The 23704-nt window shown below is 45.4% G+C and overlaps 1 protein-coding gene across 3 annotated transcripts in view; it reads right to left on the bottom strand.

The window, feature by feature from the left end:
* Positions 1 to 19243, bottom strand: part of SYDE2 (synapse defective Rho GTPase homolog 2) — a 38550-nt gene extending 19307 nt beyond the window's left edge. Inside the window, exons 1-2 of one of the 3 annotated variants that reach the window (XM_050712290.1) lie at positions 19095 to 19243; positions 2558 to 3277 (exon numbers count right to left, since the gene is read on the bottom strand). In XM_050712290.1, coding sequence (XP_050568247.1) covers positions 2558 to 3188 — 631 coding nt within the window. In that variant the 5' untranslated portion in view covers positions 3189 to 3277; positions 19095 to 19243. Of the gene's footprint in view, positions 1 to 2557; positions 3281 to 6032; positions 6165 to 19094 lie in introns of those variants that run through there. The other 2 variants (XM_035537667.1, XM_035537668.1) reach the window with 2 other exon arrangements.
* Between the last annotated feature and the right edge of the window lie 4461 nt (positions 19244 to 23704).

Raw genomic sequence — 23704 nt, 5'->3', positions numbered from 1 at the left:
AATTCTTTTAGATTTTTTTCTTTATATTTCGATATAAACTTTTCCAAAAAATAATAAAAAGAAAATCCATGACCACATTCTCTGTACAAAAGTTTGAAATCCAAAAGAGGCAGCATTGTTTAAAGTTGTAAAGGTTAAACCAATTGCATTGTCCAAAGAAGAAAGCAGCAAACGATAAAGCGAACGAGATCTAGATTTTGCTGGCTTTAAGAGTATACCACTTTTTTCTGCCATTGCTTCTCAAAATCTTTCTTAGATTCTAGCACTAACCAAAACTGACATATATGAAGTTATATTAGTAAGAAAGATAAGCAGACTCTTCCCCAAAGCAGTAACTGGGTATTTCTCAGGAGTTACTGCTTGATGTATGCAGTTCTCTAAGAATATAAACATCTATTTCGTAGCAATTGTGCGTGTAATTCAAACAAGGTTCTAACACAACTAAAGTTAAATTGGCCATGTTGCCCTTCATGCGGTAATTGTGTATGGATAAGCTGTCATTTTAAATTTGACTGAAAATAACTGCAGACACCTTAACTGGACTGAAAAGAAGAACTAAACCACTTCTCCATGATAAAGCCAATTACTGAGCAGCAGGGATCCACTTCATCACCAATTAATCTATTCAGCCTGATCACTGTTCAAAACATGCAAAAGGATAGCTGCATTTAAAATAGCTTAATTAACTCAGTGTGCACCGAACCAGTCAGGGGGAATTCGTAACACTTTTTTCCTGGTTTAATGAAAGACTCTTTAAATGGGCAATTGTGCTCTCATGAATAAATGTTTCTTCAGCATGAAAAAAAAAAATTCCTTCTTCCATAAAGAGTTATTTTTTAAAAAGAGTCATACATCAAGAGATTAATCACCAAATTAATCAAAGGGGGTCAAACAGCCTGTAGGATGTGCTCATGCCTTTCCTCAATAACCATGCTTAATAATGACCACTCCAAAGTGCCTTGAACTTCAACCGTGAAAAAATATCACATTTCACCTATCTTGCAAGCAAACATAATTGGTCTAAGTATTCAATGCAGACTATAAAGTGAACTATTTCTAAATAAATGTTCTCAGTATACTTTGTGACTAAAAGTACATTCAGATCTGCAGTATTTCCACAAAAAGAACAAAATGTGAGCTCCCAGAAGAGAGGACAGAGTGCTTTTTCTTCCACTGTTTACAGAAGTTGCTTTGGTGCCTCTGAAAACATCTCCCATTCCCAGAAGCCATCTCTGCGCTGGAAATCCATGCAAAATAACTTCTGGCATTTACAGATTTGGGGCAAATTTTCCAGGAGTGAGCACCACGGGGACAGGGCTCCTCCACAGGGCAAGGCAGAACAGGAGCCTGGTACCCAAGATTCAGGTCCTCTGCTAGCTCGGGAAGAGACACCAGTGCTTCCAAGTCGGTGCCCTGCCTCTCAGTGCAAGGAGGCATTTAAACCAACCCCAAAACACACGAAGCAGCTCATCGCACCTCTCTCCACTGCCTGCAAAGCAAGCCAAGGGGAACAGTCTTCAAAACTCAGGCATCCAGATGTCTACATGGTGTAACATGAACCCCCTCAGCTTTTGATTGTAAAAATACAGTATATCCACACGAAGCAGATGATTACTAATGCATCTGCTTTGTACATGAAATACGGGGTGTGCTGGCAGATGAGCTGTTCTGTCGAGAAACCACATCGGTGCCAAGAGTGGAGTCTGGAGTTGCTTGTCTCCTGATTTTTATGCTAAAACTGTAACTCAACAGGATACTGGAGTTAAGGTCAAGATCTAAGAAAAATCAGTAATTAAAAAAAGACCTTTTTGGATTTTCTTTTTGCTTACTTTTGTTCAGTTATTTCTGTTTCGGTTTTGTTTGTTTTCCTTTTTTTTAAATAGACTGGGAAAAAATCTTTAATAAGATGCTGAACTCATATACTAATGGAATTATTAAAATGAGACTATCAAACACTCAGCCAAAAGTAACAAGCCAGTTAAAACCATTCCTCTCCAGTCTATTAGATTAACCTGAGAGAGTCAACAAGACAGCAATTACAGACAGCGACATGATGAATGGCATTTATAGTCTTCCAAAAAGCCTTTATTAAAAATCCCAGGCAGCAACTTCTGAAGATATTAAGCAGTTCCAAGGCTGGAACCCAAGACCCGAATCAGACACTAGCTAACAGAAAGGAAACCAAGTGCGTCCTCTCATTAACAGGCTTAAGTAAGCTCACTTTATAAAACCTTTGTTTTCAGCCAGGTGGGAGCCAAAACGAACAAGGACTGTTTTGAGTTCAGAGCTGGTTCCAGAGGGCTGGCAAGCAGGGCAGAGGAAAACCACATCCGGGCATACCAGGTGAACAAATTGACTGAAAAATCACTGTGCATTTAGTAGGTATCAATATCACTACTTGAGTCTTTTTTTTTCCTTCAAATGAACTTAACATGCACTTCCACTGGAAATTTGCTCAATGCAGACAAAAGGAGGAAAAAGAGAAAAGAGACGTAAGAAAGCCTTATTATTCCTTTAAAATATGAGAGAAGATTTTTGTCTTCCTGAACGCTCTTACCTGTTGAAGGGCACCTGAACGCAGGATTGTCTTCTGCTGCCGGCACACCCTGGATCTTGCAGGCAAACCTCTGCCGCTGCTGCTGCAGATGCTCCCCAGGGTGCACGGCATCAGCTGGACCCAGCTCACCGGGCTGAGCGTCCCCTGCACGCTCTGGGGAGCCCGGGGGGCCAGCGTGGGGCCCCAGCTCCCGCCCCAAGTCCCTGCTGGGCACGCTTTTGCAGCAGCCCGCGGGGCAGTCCGTGGTGACAGGGTTATTCGCAGCAGGACGGAAGACCCGCAGGACGTCTGGCTCGTCGTCTTCAGGAATGGGATTGTACCATATTTCTCCTTCATCGTCTGCGTCGTTATCCTCACCAAAGTCGAAGGCACAGCGTCTCAGCGCGGTGGAGCCCGCGGTGCTCGGAAGGGCGCTCACGGCACCGCAGCCAGGTACGGGGCACTCCTGCCCTCCCGGGGACTTGGCAGGAGCCCTCTGAGTTTTAGGTGTAGGCTGCGGGCTGGGAGACTTGGGTACCTGGGTGACAGCCCCCTGCATTTTCTTACATGTGCTTTCTCCCTCCGGCCAAGGGGCTCTGTGGGTGCTCTGGTGCAGCCAGTTGCGTTTTTTGGAAACAGTAATGCTGTTCATCTGTGGCCGGTGCTCGGGGACCTCGCTTACCTTCAGAGACTTGGGTTCTTTTCTGCTTCGTGGAGCTATGTAAACATTTTCAATTAAATCTGCTGTCAGAAAGAAAGGCAGAGAGAAGGCAAGACTTAGAATATCATTTCGTTTTTAACAGGATGAAGACATATGCTGTCATGTTACATTTGCCTTAGACCCCATCCAAGAGGGCAAAAGACAAGTTGACACCATCATAAAATTATACTTCAGCCTGCCAAAACAGAATGCACATATAATTAATAAAAAGTCAGACTTGTCGGGCTGTATTTTTAACACCATGTAATTTAGATAAATGGCAGAGAGACAGCTCTGTGGAAAGGTCACGCATACTTACACAGAAACGGCTGCCTTTTGCTCTGGTAAGTTCAGGTACAGTGGGTTTGACAGTATTTCTACAGTCTGTTTCTGCCACTGAAGAGCAGCCCGTGCTTTTGGTATAATGTACTGCTCAACTAGCTACCAAAACCACGTAGATTCACTTCTACATTTAAGTACAAAATGAAGGTGAAGACCTCTGCTGTGCAGAAACCTCCAGAAAGGACTGTCCTTACCAGCTTTATCCTACACTGAAGATAGGAGCATCCCCTGATTTGTGGGGAATAAAATGAAGCACACAGTCATGAAAGGAACAAAGGCGGAAAGAGCAATCTAGAAAAGTTTTTAAATAAGCCATTTTACAAGTAAATTTTCATCTAATAACTGATCAAAGTCCATTCACAACTCCCAGCTTGACACAGCTGCGTTAAAACAACGGGTAAGCTTTTAATGGTGCACCACCGGGCAGGCTCCTCCCTGCCCCTGATGACTACCTCAAGGCCCTCACCTTCTCCAAAAAGCCTAAGGAACTCTGCAGGCAATATAAATAGGTGCAGCGTGCAAGAACTGTGTTCCCACAAACAAAAATATCTGCCACTTCCTGCTTTTCCAGGGAAATATGGGCCCTCCTGCAGGGGCTAAGCAAGCCTGCAATTCTCTAAACCAGAAAGCCTGCACTTATAGCACCCATAAAAAGTGCATGCGTGCCCAAGTACACACCGATGGCACACCTGGAGCCGCGGGCTGCCCCCGGTGCTACGAGCAGCAGGCGCGCAGAGCGAGCTCAGCAGCATGCTCCACCGCGGCTGTTCTCGATGCGAACCCGGGCATCTCAGTAAGAAGCTACCTGCAGAAGCTCACCGCAGACACGTTAATAACCCGGCAGCTTCGGAGCACTCACATAACCTTCCTGCTTGCAGAGGCACGCTGCATATCGCGCTTGCACACAACTACCCACTCACAGTCTCCCAGCCAGCCAGCGCGCTGCCAAGAGACATCGATTGCAAATGTTCGCTGAATCCCATCCAAATGATACACTTGCATTTAAGCCTTCCAAGCGCAGCTCTTGCAACCAATAGCTGCGTTTGCAAGTACTGCTTTCCCTTTATTCAAGCTTGGCCCTGATCCTGAAAGCCCTTATGCCTGTTTATTTTAGTAACAAACCGTTTCGCATGCAAGTATCTGCACAACCAGCGGTTCCACGGAACAGAGCGAGTTCTAAACATCGTGAGCTGTTATAGTAACGAGACAAATTCAAACAAATAGGAAGCTTTCGGAGCTATGCAAGCGACGAACACGCTTTTTGCTCCAGAGCAAAGCTTCATTCGGAGGGACGCCGCCTGCCCTGTGCTAGTGCTCTGCTCCCAGGATGTAGGGCATCCCCGAAAGCTGACCAGGCCTCCGCTGGGCAGACCCAGCACAAACACAGAACAAGACGACAGCTCCTCCCCAACAGGCCTTGATACAGCACTGAAAATACATAAATAAGTAGGAGTTGGAGGTTCAATTCACCTTCCACTCTTCCTACAGAAGATTAAATAAATCGCTAGTTAAAGCTCAAACATTACGGTAACACCACAGACACTTTCAGAACCAGCGCCTCAACGTTTCAGCTCAGCTGAGGTCAGGATAAATATTCTGCCTATTACGTGCACACATGAAACATTTCAGCACGATGCTGGGCGCTGCTTTTCGGGCTGTAACGCGCTGGGAGCGGCTCGTCCCAGCCTCCCCACATACGGGTCAGGACAATCCGCAGCCCCTCGGCTCGGAGCAACGGCCACGGGAATGCGCTCTCCTCCCCGAGTCTCTCAGTAAAACCATCGCACGTAGTTATCACGGATTTAAATGGCACAACAGCGAGACTAAAGTTTGATTTGTTAGCTTTCAAATGCATTGTGTAATATAAAAAAAATGGAGACAACAAAAGCCAAGGAATGACAAACAGCCGCAAGCCAAAGAACAGCAAACGGTCATATGATAAGAAAGCGTGTGGGGACCCACACAGAACAGCGGTCTGCGCTCAAGAACCAATTCTTCCTAAGAAATTTTACTCCTGAGACGAAGAAGGACTGACGTGAGGATGCTGCCGCTGAGGGCTGGTTCGAGACCTAAGCTTGGAGGTGCCGAACTAGACTACCTCTGCTCTCACCAGATCCGGAGGTTTCCCAAGGTCTGGAAGCAAGGCAGACGCTTCCAGACTGCGGTAAATAACTCGCTTCTTCATCCACCTGGGTGCTGGCAGCTCCAGCTTAAAGCCCCTCGGTTTTAGGGCTCCGTTTCTGTTTAGCTGTACCTTCCAGGAGCTGACGCGGACCGGCGCGGGGCCGGGCGCGGGGCTGCCTTGCTCCGGCAGGGCGAGCCGGCGGCTGGAGCCTGCCCGGGCTCACCCGGCGGGCCGGCTGCTGCCAGCTCCGAGCCGCAAGCAGTGCCCCCGCGGGGAGGCGCGGAGGACCCGGGACGCCAAACGCCTCCTCTCGCCGGCTTCTCACTTACCCTGCGGGGCGCAGGTCCCGCCGTGCCGGTGCCCGCCGCCCGCCGCCCCGCGCTGGGACCTCCTGCCGCGGAGCTTGGAGAGGGTCCTGCGGAGCGGCTCGGCCATGCCTGCCCGCTCGCTGCCCGCCCTCAGCGCCCGCTGCCCGGCGGCGTGCGGCTGCCGGCGGCCCCCGGGAGGAGCGGCGGCGGCGGCCCCCGGCCGCGCTGCCCCATGGCGGCGAGGCTCCGCGCCCCCGGCTGCCGCGGCGCTGCCGCCGCGCACATACTTGGCATAGCTGAGCGGGGTGAGAGGCCGCCCGCACTGCGCATGCCCCCGCCCCGCGCCCTCCCGCCCGCCCGCCCCGGGGCCGCTCCCCGCGGGGCGCTGGGGGCCGGGGCCCGCCTCGGCGCGCGGCCCCCCGAGGGGAGGGGGCCCGGGCCGCCCCCGGCCCCGAGCCTCCCCGTGCGCGGCCGGGGGCTCGCCGCGTGTTTTAAATACCTCTTTTCCCGTGATGTTAAATATTTTCCTCGCCCCAAAGAGACAAAGCTGTGGGCTGCAAATGCGCGGTGCTCGCTCCCCGGCAAGTCTTCAGGTGGTTGCCTGGGCCCTGGCCTCAGCCCCTCGGCACAGCAACGCCAGTGAGGCAGCGGTAGCCTTCGGTATTCCAGCCAAATGCCACAGAGGAAAAAGACAAATGGCATTCGGACAGCAAAAATAACGTACTGAGGCTGCTTCACTGGGCAAAGCTTTGGTTTTGGTGTGTGCGTTGCTCACACATCTCCCATCGGTTCCGTTAGTGGGCATGCATTCCCCACCAACCTCGGGAAAAGGTACGCCGCCGATTTGCTACCAAGATAAAATCCCGAGACGGCTTTTGTTAATTAACATCCACACAAGCTTACACCTCGTGCTCTTCACTGCATTACAGACAACTTCAGGAAAATATCTGGCAGCTTTCCATATGCCGTACCCTACAAACAACCAAATACTGGGCCACAGGAAATGCTCCCTAGGTTCTGGAGAAAACCACTGCAGCTCATGAGCATGGCATGCATTCACAGATTTTCTTGCTTACCAAGTTTTGAGAGTGATTTAATTACGTTTGAAACTGAGTTTTTCTGAAGAACAAAATTAGATTCAAACTTTAAGTCTTAATATGTAAAACACCAACTGCAGTAGGCCAGTAAGACCTGTACACACATGATGTGGAGGAGCTCCAGAGGCCTCGGCCATCCTCGGTCACTCCCTTGACCCCAAATTTCCCCTCACATCTGGGCTGCCACCCTCCCTGGCCGAGGCATGGCCCGGATACGAGGAAGGAGCTCCAGCCAAGCAGAACACCAGTGATTTCCTGGGTAAAACCCTGCACAGGCACCACAGCACTGACCTTGCTGATGCTATCAGGGGGTCAGCTGTGCCACCAGCAGATGCGTGCCTAAAGCAAAGGGCAGGCATTTGATGGCTGGAGGAGAACACTGAAAGGATTCAAAATATCTCGTAGGTGAACTGTGCTTTTTCTGAAAGAAAAAGTCAAGGTAACCACTTCAAGCGGAGCAAACATACCAAGTCCTAACCTCCCCCGACTGTGACCTTCATACCTGCAGACTCCCCACCTGCTCTAACAGCAAATCAGCTTCCTGCCTGCCTACCCGTGCGTTAGGCTGTCTAAATCAGCTCCCTAATGAGTAACAACTTGCTGTATGGCAGCTAGCTGTACTTAACTGGTAGCAAGTTCCTCTTTAGATGCCATTTTTGGGAAGTTTTTGTTACTTGGATATTTTCCTTTAGCAATTAGAATAATATTAGAAAGTACATGCTAGCCAGAGTAAGGACCAAATCCCCTAAAGAAGTGGACTACCCACGTTTGATTTGCAGTACCGCATTCTCCCATGAGTATTACCTATGGAAACAAAAGAAAATTCAACATCATTGTGTTTTCTGTGCTGCTTCACACAGAGTTTTCCTCGTGTTCTCTATGGTCTTAAATGTTAGTTTAAGCATTTAAATGACTCCTCTCTGCAGTAGGCACACAGGAAATGGCTCAGTGAAAAGCTGCCAATAGTTGAGTCTATAAACACAGTTTGATCCGTATCTTAGAAAACTGTTTCCATTCCAAACTGTGGTTACAAAGCACTTTTTCTTGTTGGCAGATGGATTTTTTTTTTTTTAAATCCCTATGCATCCTGTATTTGCCCAACAGAGTTGGCACTGATCACAGAAAAAAAACCTGCGGATAAAATAACATTAAGGATCTGGCTGGAACTAACTTGAGCCAGCGGAGCAAGAGTCAAAGCCGAGCTTTTGTTTTCAGCTCAGCCTGTTTTGTTCAGGAGCTGTAAAGCACACAGTGCAGAACGTGATTTGCTTTACCAGGCTTTCTGCAAAATGCAGAAGGGACTTCAACAGAATGGGAATAGAAGAGACTTACTAGGAGACTGACAAATATTTAGGACTGGTTAAATACAGTATGACTTTAAACAAATAGCAAGCAGTATTTTCCTGTACATGAGAAATGTTTTTACAAGTTTTTTTTTCATCACCAGACCAAGATTTTGCCTATTTATTACTTAATCTTTTGTGAGTTGAGGACATGAGAACTGTAAATGGTTGCACAAGCAAAAAGGTCGAATTCAAGTTGGAAAGAAACCACACTGGTGAGGAGGATGTCCCTGGTGAAGAAGCTGACACGTAGGTGGCAATGTTTGGGCACTGATATGCCCGAAAGATGACATGATGCAAATAAATAGCTCCTAATAAAAGACTGACAAATAACTTCTACAACCTCCCTGGCAGCTTCAGAGATCAGCTCTGCCTCAGCAAACACCTTTAAGTGTCTGTGCTTTCCTAAGTACACAGGCTTCCATTTCTACATGGGCTCAGTGGCTGGTTTTGCACTGCTCTGGTATGATTTTGGAAAATTCTGTCTCATAGCATGTAAGCTGTCCTCAGGTGTACCTGAACTGAAAGTTAAAGATTAACTTAGGATGTAACTGTGCAAAGATACACTTAACTTTACTTCAGTGGGATTCATTCATGTGAATAAAAGTGTCTGGAAACAGGCGTGAGTCCCCTTTTCATTAAAGCCTAGCAAATCAGTATCTTTCTTCTCTCAAAATCTGTCACAGGCAGGGGGATAAAGCGAAAATCATACGAGTAAAGTGGAGCTGATGACAGCTGGGAACCGGACGCAGTTGAATGACCCAATAAAATCTTTGAGCACTCTTGTTATTGAGAGCGTCTGCCTTGCTGACATCCAAACGGACTGAAACTGGAGTCTCATGAAATTCTATCAGCCACACCTGCCAGCTAATGGCAGCGTGCATTATCTCCAGCCCGCCGAGCGACTGATCTCTTGTGTATGCAGACACCACTCCAGCCACCCACATCTTTGTTACCCCCAGACCCTATTCTGAATGGGCCAGACGAGGCACCCCAGTGGCTCCAACAGTTTGTAATACAGCTGTTTATCTTCTTGCAAAGACAAACCAATGGGAGAATAAGCCATTTGTATTCCAGACCTAAGGAGGCTGCTAGACAAGAGGCCGGACAAAACCGAAGGTGTTCATTACCGAAATGGCTCCACCATCAGCTCCCTGGTCTCTGGCCCCATTTGCAGTTGAGGTCGCACTATTTAAAAGCAAATATTACAGACTTTTAGAGCAGCGAAGTGTTTGGCTCAGACCAGTGACTCCTCTCTCCAGCACATCCTTGCCAAAAGCCCCCTTAATCCAAAACTGCTCTAAGAAGCACTGCTGTTGAGACTTATGCTCGGTGCAGGTTTTGGACAGCAGCCATGAACTCCTGGACACTCCCAAGAGGCACGTGGTGTGACAGCCCACCCTAGGATGTTCATACAGCTGCCAATGGTCTGCTTGCTCTGTTAAGCTGAATTTAAAATTAAACAGGAGAGAATTTAAAAAAATATCTAAGGTAAGTATAGATTCAAATGAGCAGTGCGATGGAAATACTTCTGTTCATAACTAAGGTAGGCAGCAAGTGTACTCATGGCTCTGCCTTCTGTGCTTTGTTTAAGCAGAAATAAGACAGTAGCTCATGCTCTTTTTGGTATCTTGTACTTAGCTTTTTAAGTTGGTGTTTGTCTTTTTAAGGAATGCAAGCTAACATCCCAATGAGCTTTTCAAACCATGCTGCTGAACTTCAGCGCTGTCATTACCACCTCTGATTGCAATCTTACAGCATGAGAGTGCTATTGTAGGATGCCAGCCTCCCTAAAGATATGCTAAAAATACCAAAGTATTTTGGCTACCAAGAAGCCAAAGCATTACCCACACAGTAAAAATAGTTGGTATAATGACCATCATTACCATTACCTCCTCCTAACATGGAGACAAAAACAACAGATCAGTGACACTCCACCTTGGCTGAAGTGAACGTAAACACCACAAACAAGAACGTAATATGTTTAGGCAAAAGAACAACAGATTCAAATCTATGCTTAAAACATTAGAAGATCGTCTTCAAAGGAACTGAAAATACTAAATATCCTTTCTCTGCCTACTCTGTCCTACCTGCTTCTGGTCAGGACCATGTTTACAAGTCACGAGAAGCATTTTCCTGCTATTTCTGCCCAAGGAGGACAAGAAAGAGCAGGATTCTCACCAGTGTGCCTGTGGTCTTTCTCCTCAGCCTTGTGACTGCACAAAGTCATTGCCTTCATCCCGTTTCTCTCTGTATTTGCCTATTAGCCCAAATTTAGAAACTCATCTTGTAACTAGCTGGAGCCATGGAGTTTTTGAGCTGTGTCCTGTAGCAGTGCCTGTCAGCGTTGTCGGAACATGAGACCGGCTGGCAGACCCTCGGCACAGCCACTGTTCTTCCTGCCAGCCTACACAGTGAAGTCCATCAAATGTTGCCAGAATCCTCTTATGCATAGGGTCCTAAAAATTCCTCCATATGCAATATGTATTTAATTAAAAATCCTGCAAAACTTAAACACTGTAAGAAAAATATTTTGAATGGTTTCCAATTACCTATTAACAGCCAACAGTGCGTCAGATTGGGAAAATGCATTTAATGAACGTGTTCTGAGGAGACTCCACTTCCTTAAAGTTCCTTTCTTTCATTTCTGCCATTAGGAATGGGAATTTTTCTTTAATCGTCAGCCTCAGAACTCTGAGTTTCAAGACCGAGCAAAGTGTAAAGGACCCAAATGCTGTAGAAGGATAGGCAATATTTAAAAAGGAAAATTGAAAGGTCCTTAAATTGGAACACTGATCCTTTTTAAGAACTGAATATACTGTGCTGTGCTCAAAGTACTTAAGATAATCACAAGATACACACACAAAGATGTGTGGTCTTCAATTTTAAGCAACCGATGCTGTTTCTGTAGGCAAATTCTGCAAATGGCTTTCACATATTGAAGGCACCTAGTTTATTTTTCTCTTAAGTTAAATACTTTTATTATTCAAATAACTTTATATATTTGCATGTATGATCATTTCACAATAGCTACCCTGTATGTTGCAAAGCCAAAAAATTAATTAAAAAAAAGGCAGAGAAACCCAGAGTACCACCTCAAGCTGCTGCACAATCTGCAGAGTTTTATATGTGAACCATTCTCTTCTGTCTCTTCACTGTGTGTGCGGCAAAGGGAGCAGTCAGAGAAGCTGTTAGTAAGAAACTATTACAATGAAGTCTGTGCATGCATTAACGTGCTCACGCCTAGTTGTTTGCAGAATGTGAACAGCACCGCTTCAGTAGGGTGACTGAAAACTAAAAAAGCATTCTTGTCTGCCTGTGCAGATGAACCCTGGGTCTGGGTGGTGGGCTTGTTTTTACTTTTTTTTTTAATCTCCTGGAGTGTACCTACCAAGTGGAACAGAGAAAAATCAGTGTTTCACAGGAGAAAAAAATCTTTCCTGTTTAGGCCAGCCACGGTGAAGCACATGTTTTGACCTGATGGGCTTTCTTGACTTGTAAAGAACAATCCAGCAAAGAAGACTAGTACTTGATCCGACCGGCTGATGCAGGGAAATTCCCTCATTTGCAAACTTGCCAGGGTTGCTGCTTACCTTCTGCTGACAGCTCACTCCCAGCTCTCCTTCATTCCTGTGATAACATGGGAAGGCAAAAGCGCAGCAGCTGATGGGGAAGCAGCACGGTCAAGTTTCTTTTGTTGGTGTTGTAATGATTACTCACCCCAGGAAGACACAACAGAATCCAAGAAAAGAAAGGTGAAAAAATACATTTGTGCTCCCTCAATCATAAATCTCCTTGTTTGCTCATATTCATACCAATCTAGTTATAAGTATCTCAAGCTTCATGGAGCTACTAGCATCTCAACGGCCTAACCAGTCACGTGGTTAGGAAACATTTCCAAAAATGTAAACCAAACGTTAGTCAGCTATTGTGTCCAGTCACATCTCATGTGATGCATCAGTGTAACGGTCTGCTAGCGTTCTGTGCTTCCTCACTGGTCTCACTTGTAGAGGACTGTCCCACCCCTTTCAATGTGCTGCCGTGGTTTGTTTGGCTATTTTTAGACTCAAATTCTGTTTTGGATTAAACTCTGTGAAATTTCACTGACTCAAAGTGCGCTGCAAGACCCGATTCAGAACAACACCTCAGTGTGGCCCCTTCTCTAGACCACAGGCTCTCACCTCCTGCCACTAACATCATCGCCAAATGTGGACGTTGCACTTTGTCCAAATTCAGCTCGGTGCTTGACTTCTTTAGCTTCACCCACTGCCACTACTAAAAAAAGGCTCCCGGGATGGAAGTGCTGACAGTCGCCCCTGCCCCTGATCCCAAGCAGTAGGCACCCTATGGCTCTAAGCACATCTTAAATGCCACCTTATCTTTCCTGATGTGAAGCGTGCATTACAGCATGACATGTACAATAAGTGCTGCCAGAACGAGGAGCGGGCTTTGAGTAAACACAGAATTATCACTAACAACAGCAACAAAACAGCAACCAGGAGGGGAAACTAGATGTCAGTCATTAGTCTATTAATAGCATTTGAGGAAAAGACAGTACATAGTAACTGTTTAAAAGTATGTAAGAATCAAACAACATATTAAATATATACTAAGCTGTGTTAACAATTCGTGCACTCGGCTGCAAGGCGCAGGCTCGCTGTTCAGTCTGCGGTTACGAGTCAGTGGTCACTGCCAGGCAGAAAGTACACAAGCACTGACTGATGGGGTGGCCAGCCCAGGTGCTGTCCGGGCACTGCTAGGACGCAGGACAAACGCCGAGCCAGCAGAGAGAACTCTCGACACAGCTGGCTGCAGCCAGGAATACCTGCAGTACAACTGTAATCACCAAACCCATGTCTCTTGTGGTGCACAGCAATATTATATATATAAACGATAGCGTGATATTCTTGTAAAACGTGTTGCACAGAGCGAGATGCATTTGGCTTTCATTTGCTGCTGTGTTGTGGTGCCCATGACGTGGCCCTGCGTGGCATCTGCTCCTACCCCGCACAGCCTGTGGCAGTCCTGCAGGAGGGGGCGGCACTGGACGCTGGCACACTGTCAGTCAGTACCGCACGGGTTCCTCTGGGACTCCAAGAGTATTACGTGGACAATGAAATAGATATTTAAATGCGATTTAATCTTTCAAATAATTTAAAAACAATTTGCTTTTCATTTTGAAATATTTTCTGAGTGAGAGTGAAAAATCCATGCACCTCAGCTCATTTCAAGTGCACGGGGAAGGCTACAAAGGCTTCTGTGCTTTCTGTAGTGGGCCCTCACAGCGAGGGTGCTCTTCAGATGAGGTCTGTTATTGAGAAGTGTGAGCTGCTGAAAATATTCAAAATATTTACATTCTTTAGTGGATAGAAGCACTACTTTATCCTAATCTCCTCCCTAATTACTTTGAGTCTCCAGCCACGCCACAGCGTAATCTGGGTAACGCCTGCCCAGACTCTCAGCGCTGCGGTACAGCACAGCACTGGCGATGCTCACAGACCCTGTGTGTCTACTGCATTACATCCGTATTTCAAATTAGGTTATTCCTTGTTTAATCCCCCCCCCAGCCTTTCTTTTCATCGCTAAAACTCATTTCCTAAATGCCATATTCTTCTGCAGAAGGAAAAGACTTTGCAGTACGTAAAAAATAAGCATTTAAAATTAAACTTCTGGTTTGTTTTTTTTTTTACACTTATCTGTAAGATCTAAAAATGTCTGGTTGCTTTTTCCTTTTAATCTATTCTTAGAAGGGTTTAACTTTGTATGTTTCCAAACACTGGTTTCATGCTCTGAAACATCATATGCAAGGTCATTTTCAGTGTTCTTCCAGCTTTGTCTGGCAGATTCCCTTGTTTATATAGAAAAGAAACACAGCTAAACAGGATATACCAAGTGTAAAAACAGAATTTGCATGGGAGGGAGGAGGGCAGATGGAAGTCTGAAACTAAAATTACTCCAACTCATTTTTTGAAACGGTTTTTCCAAGGTGACAGAAAAGCCTTTATGGTGAGGTTGCTCATTTATCTTGAACAGTTGCCAGCATTTTGATCTAACTTTTACTTCTGAAGACCTAAAATTACCTCTCTCCTCCTCAAAAAAATCACCAACCAAACACAACAAAAGAGATTTTAACCACACGGAGGCTTCTAACTTTACGAACAACAACAAAGAAAACACAGGTCCCATTGTAAAGCCTCCAGTTTTAGCATCCTTTGGAACAGGTCTCTCTACCCAGCCCATTCTGATCATGGGAGCATGCGTGTGGTTTATCAGGTATCAGGGGCCAAACTACGTGATCAGACCCCATTACGCCTTTGCAGCCCTTCTGAGCTGACACAGCGTGTCCTTCCATGACAGACAGGACCCCGTCTGGGCAGCTACTGGCAGGTCAAAGCCTGCAGGCCTTGGAAGGAAAATTTTGGAGACACACACACACGGCGTCTATGGCAGCATGTAGCCATGAGTACTTAAATACACAAATCTACCTGGTGAAATGCTTCTTCAGATCTTCATACGTGTTCGCTATCAAATATTTAAGGGAAAAACAATAACTCTAAAAAAGCACCAAAGAATCCCTCTATAAAACATCCCCAAGCTGATGAAGCGTTTAAGCAACACTGCTGGAGCCATACAGCTGGCACCTTACCAACTAGAGCATCAAGTCTCAGAGCTGCAAGACCTCTAAAGTGTTAGCACCTTGTCTTAGGATTCAAAGTGCTCTTTCCTACAGGATGTTCCTTCTTTAATGACAGAAACCGCAAGGTTCATCTCCTTTCCCAGTCCTGCCCTTCCTCCTATTTACATCCTGCTCTCACAGAAAACACTCTAAAAACCTATTAGCAGGCATCTTTCCCCTTTACCCCCAGCTTTATCTCCTTTCTCCCTCTTTACTTCATTCTCCTCACTTACTACATCATAGCTGAGTTTGCTGCTCAGTTTTGGGACGAGTACCAGAACAGAGCTCCACCGATTTGTTTGCCTGAAGTGGGATTTCACCAGCTCTAGACGTCTTTCCCTCTGCAGACCCCATGCATCAATTTCTCTGGCCACAGAAGGGTTCTGACAGCGATGCTTGCCAGGGCCCTGGGTTTTGCCACTGCAGAGGAGCAGAGCCCTGTCTCGCTGCCTGCTCTTGGGTAGAAGAGGCACAAGCTGTGGTGCTGCTGCTCCTGGCACTCCCTTTTCCCCCAGTACCGGACAGGGTCTTCTGGCCCCTGCCTCAGGGCACGTGCTAAAATGTGCTTAGCTATCATTTTGATTGCCAGTTAAAGCAGCTTCAGGACCAACATGTGAACGGAGGCAGGCTTACAGCAGCTGCTCACTTCGATTCGGTGCGCACAAGCAGGCAGCACGTGCCGTTGCACCGCCTGCCCTCGCACCCTCTGCCCGCCGAGTCAGCAACCAGCCTGTGGCTCACGAAGGCATTCGGTCTGCACCGGCTCTTCCGTCCCACACACCCTTGGAGAAGGACAACAGAGGTTATGGGGGGACGTGAAGGACTGCTCACTAAGGAGCCGCTTCCTTCACTTCTGACAGATGGGAGCCCCACCACTCCCACTGCTCAAAGCCACAACTGCTGTTACCTCAGAGACAGGCACAGTTGGGAGGAGAACCTTTTGATTCCAGCTATCGGGGTCTCTTTCAGACCTGGCTGATTCTCAGTTTTCACCATTAAGACGTCAGCATACTGTAGCCATTAGAGACAGGACACTGCTGCCAGGGAAGAGTCAGCAACAAAGGAAATATCAGCTTCTTGTGCACAGGCAAAAGCAGCAGTGATGCCAGCTGCTGCTGCGTGAGTCCTGCTCGTGCTCTGCAGGAAAGCGAAACGGAGCGTACGAAGAAGAGGATGCAAATGCACAGTCACTCCGTCACTCTCCCTGACTGTCTCCCATCTCCGATGACACGCAAGACATCCGCTCTCCCTGCTTCTGTAATTCAGGGAACTCCCCAGAAGCCCCTTGTCAAATTCCTTGTCATTCGCTGTGTCCTGTGGGCATGCAGTATTTAGGAAGCCTACCAGGAAAGGTACCCAAAGCATCAATTAAAAGGTGAGTGATGGATCCTTATCAGACCATTTCCACTTCTAAGCAAGCAGTGCGGGGTCATTTGTCTAATGAGAAGCACGCTGAATGCAGCCTCTGTATTTCTCCATGAAAAACACATCCATCCTCTGCCTGGAAACAGGTGACACAGGGAGGGAAGCTCCGAAGACTTTTAGCCCAGTCAGCAGGGGTGAGCCCCATCGTACCAACGCAGCCATGGCAATGCAAATCGGTGCATCTCAGGCACTGTTGGGATGCCTTTCATACTGGCCTGCACTCTCCCTGCCAGATTTGCATACAACGTGGATAGTTTTGAAATACATTCACAAGTGTTACCTGAAGCAGAGTTTTTCTTTGCCTGCCAGCAAAGAGCATCTGGAAATGATCAATCTCTCTCTCCACCTTGCCCAAACGTCCTCAGGGAGAAATTCATCTTTTAAGACAACTATATTGCAATGAAAAAACGTTTTTGTAAGCTTGCTAAATTCAGATGCTAGTAAGTTTTCTAGAGAAGAAAGCATAGGGAGGAGAAAGGGATCCATTCTTTCAAGGAGTAAAAAAAAAACCAAACAAATTACTTTCCTTACTCTACTGTGAGACGTATAACAAGGCTTCAGTCCCTATCAAGAATTAGATGATCAGTGCTATGGCCCCGGCAGCATAAATTCACATGTGATTTACTTCATACACAAAGCTTTTCCACTGCCTGTGGTGGGATTCATGCATAGCTGAGCTCCACAGACACATCAAGTGCTGCAGCAACAAATGCTGCATCTCTAAGGAGAAGTGTTACCAGTCTGGGTACAAGGAAGCAAGGATAAGTGCTTAAACTCTAGTTCTCTTTCTCCAGCATTCCCTGTGCTTAATTAATATCAGAACCATTAATAGGAAAAGAACAAAACCAACAACGCCAACAATAACAACAACAAAAAACCCCACACCACAATCTAAAGCATGGAAAAAGCTAAGTTTAGAAGTCAGTATTGGCATGCTACCAAAAGCACAAGCCTTGAATCCAATCTGCATACAGTCGTGTTTGTCCCAGCAAGGCTAATTTTGGGCAAGGAGGCGTGTCCCAGAGACAGGGCTGCTCACAGGGGCTGTCTGTGGCAGCAGAAGCATTCTGGTTTGGGTCAGGAGCGTGCTTTTGAAGTGACTCTCCCCATCGTCCTGGCAGATCATGCTTTGGTTTCAGAGTGCACCAGCTGGATTCCTTTCGGATGAAACCCAAACCAGAAGATGCAGTGCAGGAGTGCATTTAACGCCCTCCAGCTGCTGCTGGGTGGTGAGGCTATGGGAGCAGAGCAGCGCTAGCCTGCAGCACTGACTGTTTCACATTATGGATACTCTCCCATTGTGCCAAATGATTTACTGAAGTAAATGTAGCCACAGACTGAAAAGCATCATTGTAGCATGATATCAGAAATAGAATTAAAGTGGTTATACCACATATAGCTTCCCAGCAACCCTATAGTATTGACAAGGAGGGTCAGTAAACCTGCTTATTTTGCAATAAAAACAGAAGAGCTACTTATTCAACAATTAAAACTCATATGCAATATAACTGAGGAAACCAAACAGCTTTTTAAGATGGAATTGACCTTCTGAAACGGATTAGCAAGCACCAGGAGAGCCAATTTCCCAACAGCTTTTCTCTCTGGTCCTAAATGTTCAAGTGTTATATCCCAGTCTGGCATACAAACACAGCACTGATGGAAACTTGTAGAGAGTTTCCTGGGAATTAGTGCTACATGTTACTAAATGTGATAGCTTTTCAGGATAATTTCTGTGGAACACTATTTAAATGTGGGACTTCTGCAGAATGAGAAGGAAAAACAAAAAACAAGGTCTGCAAAATATTCCCATCATAAAAATGACTTTCATTTAAGGCATGTTACCTAGGCTGAATTTCAGAGCTATCAGTGAAGACACCTGTGTTGCACTCAGCAGAAGACAGCGAAGGCATGCATGGAGCTGTAGTTCAAGTGGAACTTCCACCTACCATGGGACACATTCAGCTCATGGCAACCTGTGCCTTTTAAGCCCATCATATTAGGTATTTCCACAGCAAACAAGATCATTAACTTCCAGTATAGAGCCAAAATCCAGTGAAATATTAAATGAGGTCTTTTAATTAAAAAACTGAATACATACAGTGGGTCAGTTCCAACCTCTAGGACCTCCATTTCATCAGCAACACAGTTGTCAGCAGAAGCCTGCTCCAAGGGAACGTGGTTGCAGTGCATTACCAGGTTGTTTTGACCAGACAAAATGCCCTCAGAAATTGCTAAAATTCTGTCATTGAGCTTAGAATTGGTTCATTGACATAAAAAAATGTTTTTCTCCCGGCTGTGCCGCAACCAGAGAACCAAGCGAAACCCGAGACAAATCACATTTGGTAGCTCTGAATATGTCATCCTGAGCCACGTACCCCTGTGCTTACACAGGAGGCCTTGCTCTGAGCAAACACAAGACTATAAACCCCAGAGCTGAGTGAGAGGGTTATATGATTCCCCAAAATGGAGAAGAAGGGTGTCAACCACCCCCTTATTCAATGCGTGTTTTTGCTGATTCCTACAGATCCATTAAAGTACTGACTTGCCAAAACCGAAAGACGTGCTGGTGGTGCTCACTGCACTGCTGCCTTCCATGGAAGCATTGTTTTCCAGCGGAGACGTCTGCCAGGAATGGCGTGGGTACGGCTGGCCTGGCCTGGGGCGGGCGCATGGGCTGGATGGCCTTTGCGAAGGCACATGACAGCTTTATTTTTGTAATTTCTATGAAAGAAGGGAAAAAATATCTGTAAAACTGCTGCCTAATACTCAAGTTACAAGCATGCCTGTTTTCCTAATAAAACAAGAAGCTTACGATTACATGGGAAATTAGGCAAATAAAACTTTCAAAAGCCAATTCCTCCTCACTTTCTTATTCCCAAGAAATCAGCTTTTTGAGTGGTCTTGAATTTAATCCAACCATTACTATTCCAATTACAGGATGATAAAATCCCTGTTCTTGGTCTTTTTTTTTCTAACCCAGAAACTTTGAAACCCATGAATTCGTTTGCCTTCAGTAGAAGTTTGGTATGGTTTTAACCATTTATTATTTTGATACTGATTTTCACTGCTTTGTTGCAGACAAACATACCTGGCTAAAATCATTTCCCAAATAACTTCAGTTTGAAAAGCCTTTGTTGCACAAAAACAATCTAGAGCAAGGTATCAAGAAAGCAAACAAAACAGATGTGCACGCTTTCAAGAGACACTTAATTCAGGCTGAACCAAAGAAAACCAGGCTCTACAGCATAAAGTAGTACTGCTAAGTGAACGAAAGCGCCCTCTACTGGATACATACCTATACAGATACTTTGCAAATTTTCAGTTTGAAAGATGTAAACAGCATTTCATTACAATGTCAAAGATCATGAAGACGTAGCTTATTGAAGCTGTCTCAGAGATACAGCACATTTACGACCATCCCAGAGGTGGGCACCAAGGCTCCTTTGAGACCATGCCACTTACAAGTCACTAACAGCAAGTACAAACTTGGACCTTGTATAAAAATCAGGATGCCAAACTATTAAACGGTATGTTTACAAACAACCTCTTGCCATCACCCCTGTTACAGCTACATTAAGTACTAATAGTCTTTGAAACGTTTCAGACATATATAAAGCTCTCAGTTAGTCTCACAATATACATTAGGATTTATCAATCCTAAGGAAGGGATTTGTGCATTTGTTTTAGAAATCTTATCATACCAGACAGGGATACTTTCTCTAGACCAGAAGCCTAACCAAGAGAGCTTTGGTTGTTTTTTTTTTTGAACCTTCTTTATCTCTTTATTAAGTAACAGTGTTCCTTCCTACAAAAGGGATGAACTAAGTCTCTCACAGCACCAGGGCTGGTTCCTCAAGCATCTCTTATCACAGTGTGTTGGAGAAGTTTAACAAAACTGGCCCATGTTTTGCTTCCCAACTAAAAGGCTCATGATAACTCTCACTAGGAGCCTGCTGCCGGGGGGTGTTGTTTGGTCGGTTTGTTTTGAGGAGAGGATGTTAATCCTCTCCTGATGAACCCTGTGGTTTAGCTTTCACTCCCCATTATACTTTCCTGGGGTTACTCTGTGTTAATCCATTCTGTATTTCTTTTTCTATCAATCCATCTACAGCCAAAACAGACAGTTGGAGAAGTTAAGCAAAGGGATGGCAAATCAACGTTTGCACCCGGGAATAAGCTCACCTTGTCAGAAGGCAGCACAACACAGAGCACTTGTGTTGGTGCTCACAGCCGCAGCAGAGCAAAGGTGTGATTTATCTTTTGAAACTACCAAGATGAAAGCATTCTAAAGATGAAGAGCACTTCATCTTCTAAATGAAGAGCACTGATAAAAGTATTCGATAAGGATCAAAAATGCTTATCTCCATTCATTGAATTCATTGCATTCTTCTGTCAATCCAGCTCCACAGGTCCTGGCTTCCCTGAAAATTCCTGATTTTTCAGAGGTGCCCTGAAGAAAATAGTTCAAAGGAACCAGAGCATAAACCCATTCCAATCTCTAACACAACTCCCCCCTCCAAGTCCAACTGATCTAAGTCTACATGTCTATCAACGACAAATTCAGTGCACTCGTACGAATACTCCCTTGGACCTGTGATACCTCAGGGACTCTATTGTGATCTAGTTCTTACTCATGTTGAATCTCTGTTCCTCTGTTATTCCCACTATTTCTTGGTTCCTAATTATATGACTTCACAAGCTCTGATAAATAGTCCACCACTACCAGACGGTTTGTCTCAAGAAGAAAATAATTCACTGAGATTCCGGCGTCTCACTGGAAGCCTCATGTACAACAAAAGCATGGCATTTCTCTCAGCAATTTTCTGTATTTCGCAACCACCTGCTATACAGAAATACCGCTTACATTTCCATTTTGAAAGTTCAACAAGCCCAAAGAATGTCTAGCTACTCTCTGCCTGTTTCCATTTTGAAAGTTTGACAAGCCCACAGAACGTCTAGCTACTCTCTGCCTCTTGTTGCATCACCCTTTAAATCTGACCTTAGTCAATGCACCCAGAAAATGCCTTTGGCAGTAACGGAGTTAGTTAGATTCCTTAACAAGGTGTCTCCATTTGCCAAGGTGTTTTCTGAAAACATCCCAGTCAAGTCCTCTTTTTGAGAAGTCTTTTTGTCTGCAATATTAGCCTGAAACATGCTTTCAAGACAGTCCCGTGTCATTCGCACATCAAACCTACACCCAAACCAAAAGCACAAGCATCTGTGTCCAGCAGTAAAAGGGTTGTGGAAAAACCAGCAAGCTAAGTCAGGAACGGTCACAAGAGCCTTTCAAGCCTGAAAAGAAAACCCAGATGGTATCCTGCTGGTGACTGAAAGCATTACATCTTTTCATCCAAATTCTGCCGAGATTTTGCAAGATTAGCAAACCAGCAAATGAGCTTCCTGTCATCAGAGAAATAAGGGTCAGCCAGCTCCACACAGCTCCTGTTTCTCCCTGTTGATAAAAAAAATTCTCCTCCTTTGCTGATTACAGGTTCAAGATAAATTACTCTTTGTGGAACACACTGCATGTCCCCGGCTTCAATTTCAGATTGGCAGCCTGAAGCTTATCACAAACCATTTGTAAATGAATCAGTTCTTCGACAGTGTTCGCATGCATCGAGCCCTCGCAGCGGAACAAGCAGACTGACAGAGGGATGCCTTGCAGCAATCTCTCCATCAGCACTTCCCAGAGGACACGCTGCCTGCCACGAAAGCCATTATCCTAAACAGCTGTAGTTTTATACTGCCTTGAATATTTCTTCTCCAGATCATCCTGCCTGTCTCGGAGAGCTACATTATGTAGCTGCTATTATGCCAGCATCTGGAGGCAACATGTGTTCATTGCAAATAAATTGCCTTCCAGCCACCATTTTTCTACTCTTGGCAATTTTTTTAGAGAATTCAAATCAAACTTGTAGGGACTTTTTACTGCCTTTTTTCCCTGTTACACATAATGATCATCATCACATTTGATTCATGGTAAAAACAATGCAAATGATGAGTTAATAGTGGGCTAATTTTCAAAGCCAATAATCCACATTTGTAAGCAGGGATATATGTTCCCTGCCACTGTCTCCTCTTGAAAGACACTCTGGAATAAAGTGTTCTCTAGACATTTTTTGAACTGAGCTATCAGTTTAAGTTTAATAAGTGTTCACTTATGCACTTCACAGATCCTGTCGCAGAGTAGCCAAATTTTCATTCTGAGCTGCCCAAAGCTAGCTTTGCTTTTCAGCTTCTCATCTTCCCCTCTTCAACTTTTGAATCAAATGGGAAAATCTTACTGCTCATTTCTTCACGCTTGCCTGATCTGCTTCTCTCAAGCACTGTATCATTACCAAACTTTCCTGTTTTGTAAATCAGTGTCACTCCACCTAGTCACCCAAAAAGCACACAGAGGGAACAGTCCACTCTCCCCTCTAGGCTTTTCTGTACACCCAAGAACACTTCTGACTTGCTTCAGTAGCTGCAACTCCAGAGCTTCTCTGGACAGAAGCATCTCTACCAAAAATCCCTCCAGCAACAGCAGCAGTTCACCCAGGTAACTCCACCTCATTCAGGCTCTCAGCCTTGCTTCAGACGTCTTAAGAAAAAGACGAACAGTTGCTTTTGCCACGCGTCCTGAATAGGGATGCTGCCATGGTCACTGCTTACAATGGAGTTTCCCTGAATGTGTAAATAATACAATTAATCATTCTTCTCCCAGATTAGATATGCTGGTTTTCTCCTTGGAAACTGAGTATCAGATGGTGCTAGCTTCAAGACAACCGGATACCACGTATTTCATATTATCTGATAACAAAAGGCGTGATTAGCATGGTAGCTTCCTGAGCTGCCACGTAGAATAGCAGAGCACACAATGCAAGGACAAAAGCCTCCTTGGTCATGGCAATCGTGGGAATGCATCCTATTTCCAGAGGTAACGACATTACCCTCCAGCTGTAACGCTCTTCAAGTAGCATGTCAGTAGCAGACATTACTATTAGAAGTTTTTTGAATGGGGCAGTCCATTGAACCCTGTACTTATGTCAAATCCCTCAAATTTCAAGAAATTTTTCCACTCAACCCACATAAACCTGGAATAATTTTGGTACATAACAGGCAGATTTCTCCAAAAGTATCTTGCTAGACAAGGTAATCTGCAATTTGCTG

The sequence above is a fragment of the Cygnus atratus genome, chromosome 8 (genome assembly GCF_013377495.2).
Source record: "Cygnus atratus isolate AKBS03 ecotype Queensland, Australia chromosome 8, CAtr_DNAZoo_HiC_assembly, whole genome shotgun sequence".
In the NCBI taxonomy this organism is placed as follows: Eukaryota; Metazoa; Chordata; class Aves; order Anseriformes; family Anatidae; genus Cygnus; species Cygnus atratus.
The sequence above is the reverse complement of the archived record's forward strand: the minus strand, read 5'-3'. Positions and strand labels throughout refer to the sequence as shown.